This window comes from Haliaeetus albicilla, chromosome 3 (genome assembly GCF_947461875.1).
Source record: "Haliaeetus albicilla chromosome 3, bHalAlb1.1, whole genome shotgun sequence".
Lineage (NCBI taxonomy): Eukaryota > Metazoa > Chordata > Aves > Accipitriformes > Accipitridae > Haliaeetus > Haliaeetus albicilla.
Window position 1 is genome coordinate 54899320 of NC_091485.1, and position 21151 is coordinate 54920470.

At 35.9% G+C, this 21151-nt stretch overlaps 1 protein-coding gene across 2 annotated transcripts in view; it reads right to left on the minus strand.

Moving 5' to 3' along the window:
• Positions 1-21151, minus strand: part of UBR5 (ubiquitin protein ligase E3 component n-recognin 5) — a 94580-nt gene that overhangs the window by 51469 nt on the left and 21960 nt on the right. The window contains exons 6-12 of one of the 2 annotated variants that reach the window (XM_069779813.1): positions 17899-18088; positions 15533-15692; positions 8634-8783; positions 6433-6626; positions 1689-1805; positions 1499-1609; positions 549-703 (exon numbers count right to left, since the gene is read on the minus strand). In XM_069779813.1, coding sequence (XP_069635914.1) covers positions 549-703; positions 1499-1609; positions 1689-1805; positions 6433-6626; positions 8634-8783; positions 15533-15692; positions 17899-18088 — 1077 coding nt within the window. Of the gene's footprint in view, positions 1-548; positions 704-1498; positions 1610-1688; positions 1806-6432; positions 6645-8633; positions 8784-15532; positions 15693-17898; positions 18089-21151 lie in introns of both variants that reach the window. The other variant, XM_069779812.1, reaches the window with a different exon arrangement.

Here is a 21151-nt window from a genome sequence, read left to right on the forward strand (position 1 = left end):
TTAAAAACATAGGCTTCTTAATTATCAAATTGTTAGTTAAAATATTTTAACTAACATTTCGTATTTTACAATGTTTAAAAGTGTTATAATTTAACAACAAGCTCCAGAGGGAGCATCTGATGTTACTTCTCCTTTCTTTAAGATTTGGACCACAAACTAACAGATCAAATTTTCTAACAGTGACAAAAGACTGTGGAGCTCATATGTGGTAAGTTTGTTCCACACTTATAACCTGAAAAAGGCCTAAAAGACATAAAGAAGTTTATTCTCTGATACTGTGTAGTACTGATATATCTGAATGCTAAAGCACTTATACACATCTCCTAAAAGAGTAACTTTATTCTCTTAAAGATGTTATAATTGGATTCAAAAGCTTTAGGCATTAAAGAATAGAATAAATATAATTTAAAAAGGGAACCTAAGCTCAAGTGCAGAGTTACAGAGCTCAACACCTGTGGTCCAGTAGTTTTGCAATGCTTCTCAGAACCAAAGACATGAAGACATCCAGTGGATCTACACTGTTGTATATAAACACAGTATTTACTTACCACCAATACAAGTTGTTCTCTAGTTGAGCACATGTGTAAAGAGCACAACAATGTAAAGAAACAATCCGTTCTCCCTGAAGCTCTGAGTATGTCTGTGCAGTGTGTTCTAATTTAGAAGCTACGGAGCTTAATGTTTCATCTACCCACGTAGCAACCTAAGGGAGAAGGGAAGAAAGGAACAGAGAAGGGCGGGGGAAAAAAAAGAAAAAGAAAAGTTGCACCTTTAATGTAATATTTACTGGTTTTAAAAGGGGAAAAAAAACCAAAACCAAAAACAATCAAAAAAATTATTCCCTTTGGGATTTTATCCTCTACCACCTTTTCTTTCCCCAGAAAAGAGCTTTTCAGGATCCCTCCTCCCCCCCATTTCCAGTCTCAAACAAAAACAAAAAAGTAAAAAAAAAAAAAAAAAAAAATAGAGAGGTGTCATAAAAAATAATTCCAACAATTGCATATACTTTACCAAATCAGTTTCAAGTTCACCCTTAACTGGGCAGAAAAGCATATTTAGATAACTTACTTTACCGCACTGAAAGCTTCAATGTCCTTAGTTTTTCTAGCAAATATATACTGAACATTAGTAAGCTTCCCTATTCTTAAACTAGTGTCAGCTTCTACTGTAATAGCAAAAAGTCAAGTATTTCAGATACTCAGGTAAAACAGGTATTTTTTCACTGTTTCAGCTGTAAATCTGTCAGGTTTGGGGTTTTGTTTTGTTTGGGGTTTTTTTTTGTTGTTGTTGTTTTTTACCTTTTTGCATTTTTACAGAACACCAGTTGGGTTTCTGTTTTGTTTTTACATCTATATAGAGAAAAAAAGTGGAATAAACAAATGAATTAACTACTTTCTACTACTGATGAAGCTGAAGAATCAACTTCTCTATAATATACTGCAAGTAACTGAAAAAAACCCAGCTTCGTCAAATTCAGCAACCAGCATACATCTCATACCTTGTTATTTTCAGTGGCAACAGTTGCTCTAATACTATTTGCAGAAAGAAGCACTATCTTTTCATTGGTTAATCCCAAGAACATGGCTCGTGGATGATGCAGTGAAGGATTCTTTGGAAACAAAAAAATATTTTAGATATTCAAAACATATAAATCATTCTGAAAGTAAGCATTTAAAGATGTACAGTACCTGTGCATTTCTGTAAGGCTCTGATTCACTCCACTTCCATTGGTAGAGTTCTCCTTTACTGCTAACAGCCACAAGCTCAGAATACAGAGCTCCAATAGAAATAAACTTTGTTCCATCCTACAAATACAGAAATACAAAGTCTAAGACAGCAATACTACAAATATATAAATATATAAATGCAAAAAAATGAACTTGTAACTGTTAAGTTATTTTAGAGTTCCCATGAATGCTGAACTTCAAAGTAAAGATATATCCAGCTTGTCGCAAGCTGAGCATGCCCTCAAACACACACACAAAAAAGCATTATTGTTCCTGACAGAGTAAGGGAAGAAAGAAACAGATATTTTCCTGAAGTTTAGCAGTAATATATACATGGCAATCAACGTGGACAGTTTATTAAGAGCTTCCATAATATTTTAAGAACACAACACCGCTCATAGAATTAAAGATAGGAAGATCTCTTGACTTCTGACATTTAAAAAACAGTTTCCCTCTAAAATTCTGGATTTTTGAAATGAACAAAAAAGCAACAGAAGTCCATTATTCCATTCCTAAGTATACTCATGTAAATATCTCCCATCTACCTGAGAAATCAATTATCAAATTCACTGCCTCATCAATTAAACTATTCTTATCTTTCAATTCTGAAGGTAAAGAACTGCAAACAAGATCAATCAAAAAGAAAAAAATCAGCATGCTACATGTCACATGAATGCATCATTATGACCTGATATGCTGGAAAAGCTTCTAATTATGGGTTATCCCCCCACCGCCTTTTTCTCCTTTTTAAAGTTTTACCAAAACTTGTATAGCATCTTTATACTACTAAGGTAGTACCACTTTGCTCAATTGCTTCATCCTGTACTTTACCCATATGTCACAAGCCTGTTCTCCCCCCTCTTAGATTTGGTTGTATATTAATGTTGCAGCAACTATGCAACAGTTACAACCTCACTTTTTCCAAGTTCCTGTTCCCCCTTGCATTGAAACAAATCTCAAAACTACAGACCTGTGAATTTGAGTGATTTCACAAAATATTTACCTCTGTTTACTGAGAAACATTTGTAAGGCCCATCCATTCGCTGCTCCTCAGGAAGTGCAGCTATGTTCTTTCTAAACTTGTTTAGAAAGACATGTTCTTTCTGAACTTCTAAACATGTTCTTTACTGGTAACAACTAAAAGTTTCCTTGCACTTAAGGGAGAATACAGCTTTTAAAGAATGAAAAAAACAACTTAAACTGGTATAAAATCAAATACTTTCTTCCAGAGCTACAAATCTGAAAGACAGATACATGGTAACTAGTCTTCTCTGCAGCAGTCTCCCAGATGAATACCTTTAGCTGCCTCTCTTAGATTACAATATACCACATTTAAGCAATTTAACCAACTGATGAGAAACTTGGTTCTTCCCAGACCATTAAAAAAAGCCCACCACCCAGTACATTTATCTGTCCCCTACATTAAGATACTTTTCTTTCAGCTATAGAAGTTTACAAGTGGAAACATTTAGTTTCATAAATCTGGTTTCACGCTATTTCTTCTACTATATTCATGCCCAGAAGCGCACATTTCAAAAGGTGTGAGCGTGTCCTTGAATAACATGAGATTTCAGTACCTCTCTTACCCATAGCTCAAAATATTTACCAATATTTTGGGAAAGAGAAAGAAGGCAGCAGGAAAGGACAGAAGCAATCACAAGCAATTCTCTTTTATACCCTGACAACAAGATCTAGAATTAGTTAAATCATAAGAGAATTATATGGCTCCAGAGGGCATCTACCAACACAGCACAGAAGTAGCACGAATGCTAATCTGCGTCATGATTAATACTTGCCATCGTATAAATACTGCATATTCTGAGAAAGAACTACCATCAGAACCTCCTGTAGTCTAATGAGATGCATCTCTTCTTCATCAGCATAAATGAATTTTCAGACGTTATCTGGCCTAATGCCTCAAAGTTAAGTATGGAAAGCAATTAATTTTTGCTCCAAGATAGTATCATTATGATTTTTAATCTTGCTAATATGTTTTACAACTTTCTATAAACAAACAGTTTTATACCACAAGCTCAACACTAAAGAGACCCGCCATTCAAAATTCTTCTCTCCGATCAAATATTAGCAGTTGTGATTTAAATGCTACAGGACCAATGCTACATACACCTCCACCATTCAAAAGACTAACAACACAAAGATGCATGAACAACATGACAGCTCTGGTTCTGTAACCAGAGTCTTAAGTGTTCAACTATAAATTCTGACTTCAGACCAGAGAAATTACATACTCGAAGATGATGTAGGTTGCTGACAAAATCTTCGTATCTCAATAGCTAAACAGAATATACCTACTTGAACAAACTAAAGGCTCAGCTTGCACCTACTACAGTCTAGCATTAAAAATTAGCCATATTTACCATACTATAGAGTGGCTCTGATACACATGGCACAATGTTGATACATGGCAGTGTAGACTAATAGTACTATAGTCCAACAAGAGTTGAACTATCAGAAGAATTCATTCATTGACTTGAATTCTTGAGGAGTCAATTTCACTTATTTGGTGGAGAAAACTCAGTACCTATGCAACATGTCTCAACATCATTCATCTCAGATTGTGGGTGAAATTGATGCATTTGGGAACACTATCAGCTTTCCAAAAGTTTCATCCATTCCTCTCAGGTTGGTACTTTACCTCCCATAAATGTAAGTTAACCATCCTCATCATGGGCTACTACAGTTCTGTCTCAAATGCTGAATGTCAAAATAATGAAATATTAAGGAAAAATATTTGCAAACAAGACTGGTTATTTTGTAGCGATTTCTCACATACTTTAATCTCTCCCCTAGCTTACTGTCTTCTCCATTAACATTTCAAGACATCCTTTCCAATTTTCAAAATGGAAGAAACATCTGAACTGGCCTCTCAGCTAAATCATCTCCCTCAGGATTCACCTTGAAGAATTTCTATTGGAAAATACCACCAACAAAACTTCAGAGTGGGGCTACAGCAAGAAAGATGCAGAACAATTTCTTACGAACATTCAGCTGAAGGACAGGATGAAAAGTTTAACTACTTTTGGATAAAGATGACAGGCCTTTCCATAAGACACCTTCATTTAACTGAAACCTAGGGTTTATATGAGTGCATATGCAAACAGGTATCTCGAAAGAAGTTCAGTGTATTTAAACTGAACAAGCATGCAATGAGATATCACAGCAAGTTAATTCCATAAAAGATGCCCAGTAAAAGACTGCAATAATTGTCCTAGGGCAGGATCTGCTGAGTTTGCAAATAAAAAAAAAAAAAAATCCAGGAAAAAAAAACCTAAACCCTAATTTAGTTACTAAGTTTCAGGGCCAAAGAGAAGAATGGGGTTAACAGGAAAAACATTCCTGAAGTAGTAAAAAAATAGAACATAACAAGAAGCACAACAGTAATAATGGCTATAATAACGTTACTAAAACACAGCAGTGGAAATGAAAGTTGTTAGTATTCCAAATCTAAACTACATCTATTCTTTGATGCTATAACCCCTGAAATCTCTCTCTACCCAAGCTAGATGACTCTCTCATTCTGCCATTATGACAAAGCAAGGGGGACAAAAGCTGCCAATTTTCACTGACACAGAAGTTTAGCGTTACTGGCTGAAAAAAATAAAATCACAATTTAGACATAAAAGGTCCGGTTGGGAGAGCAAGTATTAGACAAGCATTCTTTTTAGGTATCTTAATTTCTCAGTTTGAATGCCTGAATGAAGATGACAGCAGCTAAAGGTGAGCTACTATAAGTAGAAATAAGCCTCGAAATTCACCTCCCTCTTCAAGCTCTCTATCTATATTTAGTCTGAAAGGAAACAACAGACACACAGAAAAAGAAAACATGACATCAAAATAGCAACCTCACAGATACTGCAGACAGACAGAAATTGGAACACTAGAAAGACACCCCAAGTTCATAAAATTTGGTCTAATAAACATAGATTATCACTTCCATTCCTGGGAAGTTTTTTTGGGTTGGTTGGTTGGTTCAGGTTTGGTTTGGTTTTGTTTTTTAAAGTCATTTTCCCAAGCATGTAGGTAATTCATAAAGAAAATGACTACAGATACCCAATTAGCAACATATTACTGGTGTTCCTATCATTCTTATATCTCATGCGGGAATTACTTCTTGCCTTGAAAATGGAATTCCAGTTACAAAGAAAACCAGCTAATCAAAGCCAAAGAAATTCTGAAGGAGCAACCAATACTCATTTAAGTTATTGGTCAACTCAAAACACAGCTGCAAACAAATGTCAGCTTTCAGCATTGCTGCTTAAAAGCCCAATCCACTCAAACTGGAAGTATCCCTGGGTATAATAACACTAATCAAAAAAAGGTTTCCTTGATGAACGATAGTTTAAATTGTTTCATGAGTTTCCTATTGCCTATTAAATGCTTTGAGCACCTAAATGAAAAAAAGCAAAAAAAAAAAAAAGAAAAAACCCAAATCTTACAATCTACAGCAGTGCCTTTAAAACACAGGGAGAAGTAAATTAAAACAGTAATAACAGAAGCGCAGCTATAGGGGTGTAACTAGTTATTTATAATTTTCCTAAGTGCATAATAAAGAATATGCTTTATTACATTATCTCACATAAACTGAGATGTGATATTCAAAAAGGAAACACAGAGTATTTATTTGGAAAAAATAAACAGATCTATTGCACAGCACACAAATAAAATAGTAAAAAAAATTCAATACCTTATCTGGCCACCACTGCAAGTCTTCTCCTAAAGAAACAGGACTTTGAACTGGTGTATTCTTCTTGTCCAGGTTTGGTTCCCCTTCCTTACTTGTAGAGCCTCTTTCATTATCAAATGAGGCTCCATCAAGCCACCTTCGTTCACGCAAACGTAAAACGGACTCACGTTCACGCAACAGCTCAGAGTCTCTCTCTAAGGGAAGAAGGAGAACTGGTATGCAATTGGGTCACACCAGTGGGATAAAAGTAAGCCACTCTCTAGTAAAGACCCTTCAGGATGCAACTAACAGCAGTTAAATCTACTCATACAGATTAAAAATAAAGTCCTGACATGCAACATTCAATATATTAACCCTTTCAAGCATATGTACTTTAGAATTACTAAACATAAAAATAAGCTAGAAATAAAGTAGTCTTACAGTTTTGTGCACTATAAAAAAATGCTAAAGCATTTTTACTTACATCATAAGAGGCCAAATACATTTAACATTGCAATTTAAAGTTTTATAGTACAATATGCAGAGTTTTGTAGTATTGTTTTATCAACGTAGTAACAACAACAAAAAAAATCTAAGTCTATATAGTCTGTTAGATATCTTTATGCAAACCAAAAAAGAGTATTTATTAGAGAGTTTCATAACAACTTTCCCCCAAAAAAACAGTAATTTGAAAAGGTTAAAGAAAGCAAGCATTAAAAAAAGCTCTCGTATACATGTTTGATAATCCAACCCCTTTTGTTTAAAGCAATATTCCATAGGACTGGATTTAATAAATTAAAGTGTATCTGTTTTGAATAGATCAAATGAAAACTTTTCAAGAGTCAGACAAGTTTTAAAAAGGATCCTTGTAGGAAAATGTTCCTTACCAAAATGCTTCCCCTCCAATTGGCCTACAAACTGTCTAAAGCCAGTACTCTGCAGTTCGCTCATGCAGATAAATTTTTTAAATCAGGTAATCAAACTAACTTTCCAAGAGTCAACTATGCATGGAAAATAAGGATTATAAAATTCGTAGTAACGTCTTATATAGAATAACCTTAGGAAAGGAAAAAAAAGGAGGAATTTAGAAGGAGTTATGTCAGATGCTGAATATTCGTACATGCACATAATGCATTTAACCTATTAAGTACTTTACTTATGCCCACAAAAATCAACTGGAATTACATGTATGAGATGACCACATTATTATATCATAGTTTCAACAAATTATGCCAAGTCTTGGGTCTTTTGCTGGATTAGACAAATGGGAAAGTTTTTTCATAAGCCAAACACTACAGCTTGTCTTACAGATACATTTCATAAAGTACTGTACTTATTTTCTAGCAAACATGACACTGACCCCTGACTAATAATTTTGTAACAGGAACTTACATGTTCAGCAATTAATATACTAAAACATGTTCATGAAAGGCAACAAAACTGTACTAAACAAACAATCACAGCAGAGGTTGGATTAACAGTTTGGACATACTCTAGGCATTTGCACAACAGCTTCAAAAAGATAGGAAATTGCTGCATGGTCTGTTATAAATCTTTTAAGAGTAATATGCTTTTTCAAAAAAAAAAAAGTAAAATGCCTTGACACTGCTCAAGGAGGTTTTTTTTATCAGCTGCCAATAGTTTTCCTTATTTAACTATAAAAATGCTTCCCAAAAGTAAAATTTAGATTTCTTCTCCCTCCTTAGTACCTAAAGGTCCTCATTCCATAAAGGTAACTTCTGTCATGGAACAATTCAGGAAGTGTGAAGAACAGTGAACAAAGAGCAACCCAAAAGAAAGAGGGGGGGGTGGGGGGAGGTGGTGGTGGGGGGGGAAATCAAGAATGCTGCATGTCATCGATTGTTATTCATTTTTGAGCCAAATTAAATACTTGTAATGCAATCTATGTATTAGTAGGTACTTTACACTAGAGTTTAAAATAAAATTAACATGCAAAAATTTTATAACACCTTGCAACACCAATGATCAACAATTAGATTTAAAATACATGACTATCAAGGTTCTTGCAGAACTTACCTGCTAATATTCAGAATTCATTAATAATTTTGATAATGAGTAACAGTCTATTTGTCTACTCTATATTTCACAACATATCACAGTCTACTTTCGCATTAAATCAGAATCTAAACCACCAGTGTGTACTATCACTAGCTTTTTCCACAGCAAACTACTTATTACAAAGAAAAAAGGTGCAAAATTACCTCTGGATGAGCCTAGCCTGGAAAGTGATGAGCGCCGAAAGGATGGATAACCAAAGTAACTAATATCTTCTGAAAACATAGCATCAGCATCAATAATGACACTTGGGTGAGCAGAATGTATGTCAGCATCCAGAAGAGACATAAGATCCTCTATAAGAGGAGACAAGGGTCTTAAGTGAATAATCAGCTACTTAAAACATCAGCTAGAGAGACCATCAACTAAACAAATATCAAAACAAAAAAATCCTATCTATTAATTGAATTTCTGCTCTTCAGATTCACCAGTGCAAACTCATGTGCCTCCTATGCAACCACATTTACAATCAAGCTTGGTGGACAAGTGAACAAAACCAGTTTCCCTACAAGAACTGCTCTGTCACTTACCTAACCACATTTCCCAAACAAGACTTGTCCAAAACACATTTTTCTGTAACCCAGAAATTCAAACTTTAGCCTGTCACTTGAAAGAACAAAGCGCTAGGATAAGATAGATACATATACATAGATGTGCACACACACTCATGCACGGAATGCAGAACTCCAAAGATGACCTAGAATTAAGGGAGGACAGAATTCATGGTGAAAGCTGGCCTTCACAAAGCCACATCTTTGATGTCAAAGACTGTATGTTCCTCCACAGAACGTTTCTTTCAGAGAATGACGCACCTGTTTAATTCACAGGCTAGTAGAACAACAACTGTTATCTGGAAAAAGCACCGTTTTTTAATACCATGAGTTAAAAAAAAGAAAAACAACCAAAACCAAAAAGATCAACTTAAATACTGTAACTGCCCTAGCTCTTATGTTAGAAAACTTGAGTTTCTCTGAAGTGCTGATCATGATTAAAGTATAAAACAGTTTCCTTCCTTTTACTAAACTACAGCTACTATCCACACAAAAGAGGCCACTGAAAATTCATGTACTTTATTGAAGTCCAGCAATATGGACTGACAAGACAACTACACCTGACTACCATCTTGCTGCTACAGAAAGGACAGTCCTCCTTCCTTCCTTCATCCCTGTTGGCAGGCACCTCCTTGGGGCAAGGTGGGATTTCTACATCTACTACTAGCACATTCACCTGGCTTGAAACAATACTTCGTAGAGTATAGAAGTAAGGTGGGAAGCAATCTTCAGACTGACTTAACTGGGTAGTCAGAGCTCCAAAAGTGGTGCCTCACCACACTCAGCAAAGCTGACCAGACCCTACTGCTGCCAAAGGAGACAGTTCTGCCCCTTCCCAAACTTTCAAGCAAGTCTGACTAAAATATCAGGCTCCCCAAATTAGGTTTCAGCTAACACATGCAGGCACACAAACCTCACCACCATGCAAAGGAATGGCAGGATAGCTCCTTCTGGCAGCAGGACAACCTCATCTGCTTTAACCACTCATGAAGCTAACATGAGGCTATACACAGAGTCCCTTCAGAAAACACAGAGAGCACACATATAATTTCAACACATCCAGTTCTCAGCCTCTACCTCATTGTAAGCACAAAACAAAATAGTGGCTAGAAATCAAGGTTTGAAGTTAAATATAAGCGTTCTTAACAGCAGGAACTGATTACTATGGGTCTTTTTCTCAGGATCTGTAATGAAGGCCGGGGGGGGACGGGGGACGACAGGGACGGGGACACGGGACACAAAGGAGAGAGTATCCAAAAACTGAATAGGAGCCAGAAGTCCAGTTTACAGCCAGTATTAATTCACTTAACTGTTCCACTTACTGATATTTAAAGCGTTAAGAGACTTTCACATCCCTGCGTATCAGAATATTCATCCTTAAATTTCTAAACTCTCATCTCCAGGAAATATAACATACCAACTACAACTAGCTGTCCCCAGAAAAACAGCACTGTAACTAGTGAGTACTGTGGACTTCAAAGCAAGCAAGACCTGCACAAGTGCTTTTTGCATTAAATAAGTAATCCACTCAAGTGTAGTCTGTGCTTCTACAAGCACACCACTTGGGACTCAATGGTTCATGCAGTACATTTTAGGAAGTCATCCTTGACAGACTGCTTGGAAATCCTAGTACAAAAAAAAAAAAAAAAAAAAAAAAAAAAAATCGGATTTGGCAAACAGGCTCTGTGTCAGTAAAACACAACTCAGACTGGCCTTATCCTGCCTGCTACTTTATCTATTTTCCACTGGCTTTCCACAATGATAAACCAGCAGTACACCTCACCTTAAGAGTGTCAACTTGTAAGTACCAGACTTTAAGAGCTGCAAACACAGCTGAGACTGTTGTATCTCCGAATATTCACAGACTGCTCCTCCTCCCTCCTCCCACACCCACCACAACCATCTCTTCCTAGGTAAGCTCCAACCTCTCTACAGTCCAGCAACTTGTTCTCAATTTTTTTTGGTCACTACCCAGCCAAAAATTGCAAACAACTTTGATGTCTTTTTAGGAGCACAATTGGCCAGTACAGAAAAGAACTCTCCAGACTCATTCAAAATGGATAATATGGCACTTTTTTAAAGGTAAGCTAAGCCAGAAATCCTCTTGACGGAAAATACACACTAACTTGTGACACACATATACCTTCCACCATGTTAGGTGACTTTAGTTTAGCTGTGTTTCCAAAAAGGAAAGTAAAAATTCAAGCCATCAGACTTGAGAACCAAAACTACATGGGTTTTGGCTAAATGTGCATTAAGATAAGTGAGGAAATGAAGCCTTTTTTTACTCTCTTACTTCAGCTTCAAATCAGACTTTAATTTTCTTCCAATATTTCTGCAAAGAGATACCCCTTCCTCCATTTTCTATACCAGCAAACAGAGGTGCTGAAACCAGTAGGGATAGGAGCCAAATCCACTCCCCTTCAAAAATCACTGGAATTTTTTTTAGTGCTGTGAAAACACAGATACTGCAAGGCTACATCCAGTTTAAGAATCCAGGGGAAAAAAAAAAAACAACCAAACATTCTCTATGACTTTATTTTCCTGCTCTTCAGAAAAATCCCATGGGATGATATAATTCATCTCTTGTGCCATGTTAGACCAGAATCAGACCACACCCTTCACATTTAGGTGTGGTAATTCTGATCAACCTATTTAGGTAAGAAAGTACCTAGGATTCACTAGTAAATACCATTGAAAATTGGAAGGAAAAGGATATCCAGTGCAGACGAAAGGAGGAAAAAAAAACCCCTACCCCAAGTTCCAGTATGCACATAAGCAGCAATTCAAGTACTAAGAGAATTTTTATTTTCAGTAGCCTATGCATAGCATTATCACCGGATTCATTAACTAAAGGCATTGCCGAGGTCAACTCCGATCTCAAGTTCGGCTCGCATTAAACCTTCTCCCTTAAGGGGGCAATCATAAATTCTCTCCCCTCTTCTCAGCTGCGTATTTTTATAAAATATTCAACAATTCAATGACTTCAGTATCTCCTCCTCTTTCAAGTTTGGATTAAATTGGCAAAACTGTGACAGTGAAGGGAGGGAAACATGTACTTTGGTTTCGTAGGAAACCTGACTCAAACAGAACTCCAGAACTCATTTCTTGATAAGATATATTTATTCAAAACATTACCCAACTAGAAGTTCATCTTAAAAAAAAAAATAAAAATAAAACAAAGAAAACAAAATCACACCAACAAAACCACAGAAAAAAAACATACACCAAATTGTTTTCCCCCAAGGCAAGCCACTGAACTGATACTATGCTGTGCTCTGGTTCCCATCTCCCCTCACTGCAAGACAATACAGTAAGTACTACTGCAATACCAGCTCATCTCTCTTCTCTCCTTTAAAAGAAAAAAAGAAAAAAAAAAAAGAAAAAAAAGATTTTTAAACAAGCTCATCTCAATTCCAAAATCCAAAGTAGTTTGGATGTTACCAAACCTATGTTTCACAAGTCCCACTAGCAAGAACCCACTATATCATGCAGAAGTTACTGAGGAAGCATGCACACCTCTGAACTATACAAACAACAAAACATTTTAACTTCCACAGAACATCTATACAGAAGATTAACAGAACATAAAGCCCAGAAGAAGCCTCTAACAATACAACTCGATGTGAGCTGGAAAATTAGAGACCTTTAAGTCTTTTCTGTGCTACATGTTTTTCTATATAGTTTTCACCTTGATTATTTTCCTTATGTACTTGTTAAGTATCAACTGAACCCACATTCCTCTCTGCTAATGACCATAAAACAAAAGAAACAGGACGAGATTACAGAAGGCAAAATCAAAGTACATAAGGCTCTAAAAATAAATATCCAAGAGACACTTATTCAAGGCAACCTGTACAGAAAATTAAAGTTCTGCTCTTCACTTAAGACATTTTCCAGAATTCAGGAAGAACTGAGACATGTTTTTTGTTACCTTAAAAAAATTCAGATGCACAACCTTTACAATACTAACTGGAATTATCACAACTGATATATTAATGAAATTATGATGTATTAAACAAGAATTTATTAATTTCACAGTGGTTGGAAAGTATCTTAGGGGGTTTTTTTAATTTATTTTTTAAATCAACTGTAAATTACTCTTAGTGGTTTTAAAAAAGCTTCTCTGTCTTGCAAGGCTTAGAGGAATAACCCCTAAATTTAAGGGTCACAAAGCACCACACATGCAGAAGGGAGAAAGTAAAAATTAGCATACGCTTTTAATCAAAATGCAAGAGCCTCAAAAGTCCTGAGGCAAAAGTAGTCTTGTCATTGGCTTTTTTTTGTGCTTGGAAGGAACAAAATCAAAAAGTTTTAAAGCATAATTTGACATAATTGAAGAAAAAAATTCTTTATCTTTCAGAATCATTACTAAAACCTGACTAAGAATTGAATGCATATAGCATTTATCAGTTATCTACAGTTTTCTTTAACAAACTCTGATGTTACAGTTCCAAAAGAGCATCCAGAGGTGAGATGACAACTGAAAGCAAGAGTGCAAGAGCAAGTTTCTAGAGCAAAAGACTTAAAAAAAGGTTCTATGTAGTTCTGAAGGACAGAGTGTTGGTGTTTTTCCAGAGTGCTATAGGCAAGTTTCTCTGGCCATCAGGTTTTCCTGAAAACCAGCCTGCATGGTTATGTGACACAAGTGAGGACTGGTAATCTGTACTATTTAACGTACCAACAGTAGATTCATAACAGCACTGACTACTGTTCAGCTAGACTTTTCCTACTGTTTTGATCACATTCAGATATCAAATTAATTCATTTCTGTGCAACAAACTTATTTTTTCCCATAAAACTGAAATAAAATTAAGCCAGACAGAGAAGACATAGCATGTTCTACAAATTGCAAATTACATCTTTGAAGACTGAAGTTTCATTTCCCACAAGAACCGGGTAAGAGTTAGCCCAGTTTCTCTGTGGGGTAAGAGAAAAAAATACTAACATCAGGGGGCTGCAATCTCTTGTAGGAAAGATTAGTCTAAATAAGGGAGAAGCTTTAAAAATTAAGCCAAGGCCAAAATTGTTTTCTGGACAGCTAGTGAGGACAGTGAAACTCTGTTTACTACTTTAACGTATCTCAAATACAAAAGACGCACAGACTGTAGCACAGGCACCTTCAAATAAAAGTTACCAGTCATAGGTTGTCAGACAGTCCCTATTAACTGATCCTGATGATCTCAAGAGGTACTAAGAGAATAGTTAATGCTGTAGAAAGCTGGTTAGTATGGTTACAAGGAACATCTATTGTAAATGATTACTAACAGTGATTTATCTTCTGAAGGCTGGTTCTGGAGGAATGCATTCAGGTATGCTTAGAGTAAGAACTCCTGCTTTGAATACTTGGAAAGAGTTAAGAGAATTTACTTCCTCCAATGCGTCTAATGCTATTAAGCTAATTACTAAAAAACAAGACTCAAATTAAAGATTTTTCACCCCTTTCACCAGAGGATTCTTAATTCTACAGCAAAATAAAGCAGCTTGACAGATGCAACTAAAACTAGAAGAGGCAAAATGAAATACAAAGCCTTTGCTGCAGAACAAAAAAGCCTTTGTCTAATCACATGATTGACAGGATAAAGATGGAGGAAGCCCATGAACCTTCCTGGTGAACCAGATGAGCAGAAAAAAAAAAACGTTTATTAGAAGAATATCAAAACATCATTTTGACACACAGAAAGAAAAGCTAATATGTAGTCAGAGTTCGGATGTGTTCTCTTCATGCAGTGTACCTAACACAAACATTAAATTTGGCTGCTATGTTTTCAAATACGTTTACTCAGCAAGAAAAGTTTACCTAAATTATTTAGCCAATGCAAAAAAAGACTTAAAGTCTTTTATAAAAAGCAATTCTATGGGACAGACAATATTTAAAAAATATGTGGACTTCAATTACAGCATTTTACCAGTATATCCAGAATACTACAGCATTTATGAAGGGAACCCGAGATGAAGAATAAATTCTCTATCTAACTCTAACAACTGTAAGCTGTTTTGCCCTCACTTGAGGCATTTTGGTTAGAAAAAAGCTGTATAATTTTTGCTCTAAAAACTGCTTTATCTTAATAATATATGTTAGTAGTAAAAAACATGCAAGTCACTAGAAGGTTTTAGAATTAGCTTTTATAAGCAAGCCACACAGCAGTCTCAGCATCTCGTTGAGCAGCAAAATACAGACGTAAGTAATGCTGATGTTACAAAGCCTGGGATCCTAAAAAACAAACAAACAAACAAAAAAAAAACCCACACAACCAAAACCTGACTTTCCTGCCACCCACAAACAGGGTCAACAGTTATTCTTCAATGCCTAACCTAATCCCTCAACACAACCCAGTGCATCTTTTGTTTTGCGCATCTTTAGACTTTGCTCCTATAAGCAAGAACTGTCTTCGCTGCATACCTTGCACACCACGGAGCACGCTGTCAGTATTTAAATACAGAAAAATAAGAACACATTGGCATTTTCTTATCAAAAGTTGCAGGATACAAACCTCCAGGAAGATATGATTCACTTGCTGTGTCATCCCCATCATCTCCATCTTCATCATCACGACTCAACAAATTATTTACAGCAAGGTTTACATCCAGATTTGTTCGCTGGAGTTCCCGAATAATAATACTTCTGGACTTTCCTTGTAAAACAACTTGTGCCTGTAACAGCAGAGTATAATTGGTTACTGGTCATTCTCAGCTCACCGACCACCATTCATAAGAAAAGAATGCTTAATTCTACAAGAAGTCCAATAAAAAACAAAAGTCAATCACAGTACATGCAGACAAAGGCTCACATACATTTGTCACAGTATTTTGTGCTAGATAGTCAACCTTCTCTCAGTTCAAGTTAGTCCACTGAATTCCAACTTTGGTGCCGAATTTCCTAATGTAATCTTAGAATCTACTTCTTGAAACGCTTAATGCTGTAGTTAAAGGATAAGCAAAATCTGGTTTTGGGAATGTTCTGCATGCTTCTGTAAAAAGTGTTTAAACTTACTATGTCAATCAGCAGAGCTTTGCAACCAACTTGTTCTAAAACTACACCTCAATCCCAGTCTTTTTGACAGTGGTTTCTCTTTCCACTGCCCTTCAGTATGTAACCACCTTACTCCCTCTTTTTCTCATCATTCTGTTTCTAAAGGCTTATCTTCAGCAGTTTCTGCAACATTTAGATTAGCAAAGTGCAAATGCAGAAAAAACCTTCCAAATGTGAAACAGATGCAATGAATTTACAAAAACCAGAAGCATTCTGGTCTATCCCACTAACCCTCAGACTCGAAGCATTTTGTTTTTCCAGATAGACTACCCTCTACTGAATGCCAGAGAAGATGACAGAATTCTAGGAGATCACAAACTATGTGAACAAGGTCAAAAACCAGTACTGAATGTTTTCATAACACAGTAAAAATGAGGCACCAAAAAAAAAAAAAAAAAAAGGGGGGGGGGGGACGACAACACGACATTTTAACAGCACACGAAGGTAAGCTTTTTGTCATTATATTCTATGACAGACCTTTACAGATTTTCAAGACATGGTAGAATTTGTTACATAGACCAGCTGTGAAGATCTTTCCCACTGGTCTGCTTTAGAGTTACCCCCAAAATGTTTTAGACACCTTCTGTTTTAAAGGTAGACAAAGTATGCTTTTTTTTAAAAAAAAAAAAAGCAAAAGATCATAGCAAGAGAAGCAAAGTTAAAATTTCATCAACAAACCATATGTTAGATTCAGAATAGAACTGTCTGGACCAAGGGATATTAGTCTGCTTTTCTATTTCAGGTAAGGTATCAAGGATGTCAGTAAACACTCAAAAGAAACTTGGAGGTGAACAATTAAGTCAAAAAATCCCCACCACTCCACAGTTGAAAGAGACTGCTGGAGGTCATCAACCAAACCACTTCCTGAAAGCAGAGCTAACATCAGAGTAACCAACACCTCCAGTATCTTGCCTCTGTGAAGGGAGAAGCTCCCAGCTTTTACAGGTGTTTGAGTTCAAAGAGAGAAAGAAACTAGAAGCCCGTCTGTCACTGGTGGGACTGTAGATACCTTGCCTGCTCGCTCCTATCTTGTGCCAGTCATGCTATAGGCCATTGAAAGCATGCAAGCACATTATCTTTGGCCTAGCAACTAACACCTGTATTAGAAATATAGACCAGCAACTTGTTTTGAACCAAGAATTAAAATGCACTAACTAGTCACATATTTTGAATCTATTATTTTCTTCAAACATGGTGAAAAACATTATTTTAACAAACTCCACTTAATCACACAATGCAAAGTCCATCAGCTTATTCAGGCTTTAGTGCATTAAGATGCAAAAGCAGAGCAACTTATACCCAACATTCATCAGTTACATTTATAAAAAATTAAGTAGAGGTGCCCATGAACAAAAATTATAAGTATTTTAAAGAGACTAAACATGTTTACTGTCTTTCATTTAGATCTGAAATGGATCACTCCTTTTATCAAAAAAGAAAAAGAAAAGTCAGCTTGCCCCCCTTCCTTATACTCCTTCAAGAAACTTAACTTTATTAGCTACATGCTTGATACAATTCTCAAATATTTGATTTTCTCACTACATCTTCCATCTGCAAATGAACAATGCATGACATTCCTCATCCAGATTAAACACATACCTTGTCTTAGTGGAATTTTGGGAAACGAAAATTCTAGAATCCAAAAGAAGTCTATCACTCACACAACACATTTAAGAATAAAAGCAATTCAGCTAGAGAAAGTCAATCTTTTCAACTACATGCCATTACTCCTTGGAGAAAATGCAGTATTATTACAACACATCCCTGTTCACATGCTACAAGAAAGTCCCCAGGTTTTTGGCAACAAGTAGTTTCTAACTCAAGTACCTGTGAAATGAGTTCCTCTGGAATGACTGATGCTGGAATCACTGGTTGTGGTTGACTCCCCAGCAGTCCAGATCCTCTATCACGTCCTGTACGTATAACTCTGGTCTGCCTTCGAGAATCTCGGGCTCCAGCAGACGATCTACCAGAAGATCCTCCTCCACTTCCACCAACGCCTGAACTCCAGCGACTTCTAGAAGAGTTAGATTATAATATTTATTTTTTTAATATATATAGCAGCATACTTTGGGGACTACTTCAAGAAGTAAGTCTTTAGTTCTATTATTAATACCTTATAGACAGTCTCTGAAAAATACTGCAGATTGACTTCATAGACAAGCACTATGAAAGTATCTCTCAAAAATAGTAAGAACAAGAGCACCAGGCAATTGATAGAAGTTCTCAATTACATAGAAGAAATATAAAACAGGACTCCAACTGGAAGTTGCACTTTTTCCTACTCATACAGTTGTGTAGATGTATACCTACATAAATACATGCATGTACCAATTCCCAGAGTCTCTAAAAGCAACAGTACCAGCAGCATAACATCTAACACTTGGCTGTTAACTTCCTACTATAAAAGCACATATGCAGCAGCTTCATGGTCAGCAGACTGTGTCTGACAGAAGGTCACTATACTCAGATGGGTCTTCTAAAATTTCTGAGACTTGATTTACATTAAGAAATTGCTTAGGATTACACTGGAAAAATCAAGTAATCTACTGCAAAACAAATCTTACACTAGATAGTTCTCTGATCCTCATGGATGGTTTTCAAGAGATGCTCTACTCTGAACCTATTCCTACTAGAGGATTCAACATCAACTGTATACATTGCAAAAACATGCCTAAACTTACTGAACATTTTTTTCATTTCTATGAGTCAGTATCAAAACAAGGGAGTAAAAAAGGCAATGATTTGTAGAAATAGACAACTCGCCATCATTACGACTTTCCACTAATCTTAACACCACAGAACTGTGTCAACTGAATCTGTTCTGGATGTAAGACTAGATACCCTGTCGTCATGAAAGGCTAAAAGAGTCTAATTTGTACTTCAAGGTTAGCTAAGCTTTGTTGTACAAATCTCCCTTAAAGGATATTGGATATGGTATTATTGCTATTTAATAATCGGTATCATCAGCACTTTCCTGCTCTCAACCACCCTAATCAATCTCCTTTCAAGAAAAAGAAAAACATTTAAAATAAGACAAGAAAAAAAAAAAAAGGCATGTACTCTGAAACAGCATCTAATAAATTCACGTTAAAAGTATACCACATGTATCTATAAAAGCTAATTAAGTAAGAATAATTGTCTTACATTTTATGGCTTAAGTTGATTACTAACATCCTTCTCTTTTTTTTGTTGTTGTTTTGTTTTTTTTTTTTTTTTCCTCCTGACAAGGCCATGCAATCACAGAATAACTAAACTATCTGCCTAAGACGAGGCCCTGTCATAGAGATGTCTGTTTTCAGGATTCTAGCCAGCAACCACACAGACAATGACAAGATAAAAAGCAATTCAACGATCACTTTAGGAAAAGTCTTGTCTCATGAGTTAGAAAGAGAGCTCTAAAACAAATAAACAAAAAAACACCACAAACAAACAAACAAAAAAGATACTATTGAACATGGAAAAAAAAAAAAAACAAACCAAAACCAAACCAAAGAAGAATGTGTCATTTTAAATAAAACAAGCTAGTTAATCTGTTCCTAAAGGTGGGAAGGGCACTGAGGGGAAAAGAAGGGGGCTGAGGGGAAGTCAAATTCTTCCTATACAACAATTCTCAATTCAACTCTCAGCTGGGAAGATGTGGGCTTAAGGAAAAGGTTACGTATTAGATTTTAATACTTATTACAGATGCATTTTCTACTTTAAGTTATAAACTATCAATGACAGACTTAAGACATCTAACAGTTAAATCCATGTAATTTCACGTAACAATTCAAATATTCCAAGTGGGTCCTAACTTGGTCCTGTTATAGAGAAAAAAAAGGATGCAGCTATTCCTATAAAAGCTGTCTAAACCTAAAATAAATATTAATATAGAATGGAAATCTTTCTGCTCATTTCTGCTCACCTACTAGTTTTCCACATCTTTCCACTGCCCACGAGCATGCTAGCAATTTTCTAAAACCAGTGATCTAATCTAAGGACTCCACAGTTTGAATGTTTTTAGACTCCATTTATTAAGTTAAGTATTCCCTTCATTTAACAGAGCAGTTATAGTGTCTAATGCCACTTTTCTAGTTCAGTGACTTTTCAACTACTAGTTCTGAAACATGCAAGGGAAGAAATTAGGAACTCTTCAGGGTTGGTCTCCTAAGCACATAGCTTCAAACAATTTTAACTGGTTATGCTCAGGTAAAAATAACAAGGAAAAAATTCTTATACTTTCCACAGTAAGTTTTTAAACATGACAATACCAGTTTGCCTCTAAAGTTTAACACATGGATTTTAGGTTCACATGCATAAATGTTTCACAAAAAGTTTGGGGGGCATGTAAAGGGGTGGATTATCTTTCATGCAACTAATCCCCAGATGAAATTAGCTTATTTGGTAACATAACATACTCATTCTGTGGAAAAGCTGTAGTTCCTCCCTCTTAACAAATCATTCACATGCAGAAGCCACAGTTTGTAAATGCAATTCTCCTTACTACAGTTAGTAACCTTAGTAAGCAGCACTGTTCAATATGTCTTACAAAACCATGTAACGAAGAGTTCACTGTGAAGATTAATTTACATTGCTATATAAAGGGACACCATCAATTTTAAAGCTAATGATAAAAAAATTGAACCTGTATAGTACATTTGGTATATAAGTACAATTTCAAAGGTTCTGAGTGACAACCTCTTCCAGATGTTCCCTTCCTATTACTATGTATAAGACCCCAACTAACAAAACACTGCTCCTTACTTGGGCCAGGGGAGAGGAAGGCACAATAAAACTGGGCACACAAAGGTCTGCAAACACAGATAATTAAGATTCTTCCTGCATAAATGCACTCATTTTACCTTATGCTGCTAGCCTATCAGCATTTCAATTGATAGTGTCCCTCCAAAAAACTGCTTTTCAAAAATCAAGGAACTAAAAAAAAAAATGTTCAAAAAAAGACAACACAGCCAAAACCAAGTTATTCTTCACACATATAGGAAGAAGTCTCTGTATCCTAGGTACTGAAGGGTCACTTACATATCTGTTATTTTAACCAAGTCAATAATTATTTTTTTTATTATACCCTACCTACACA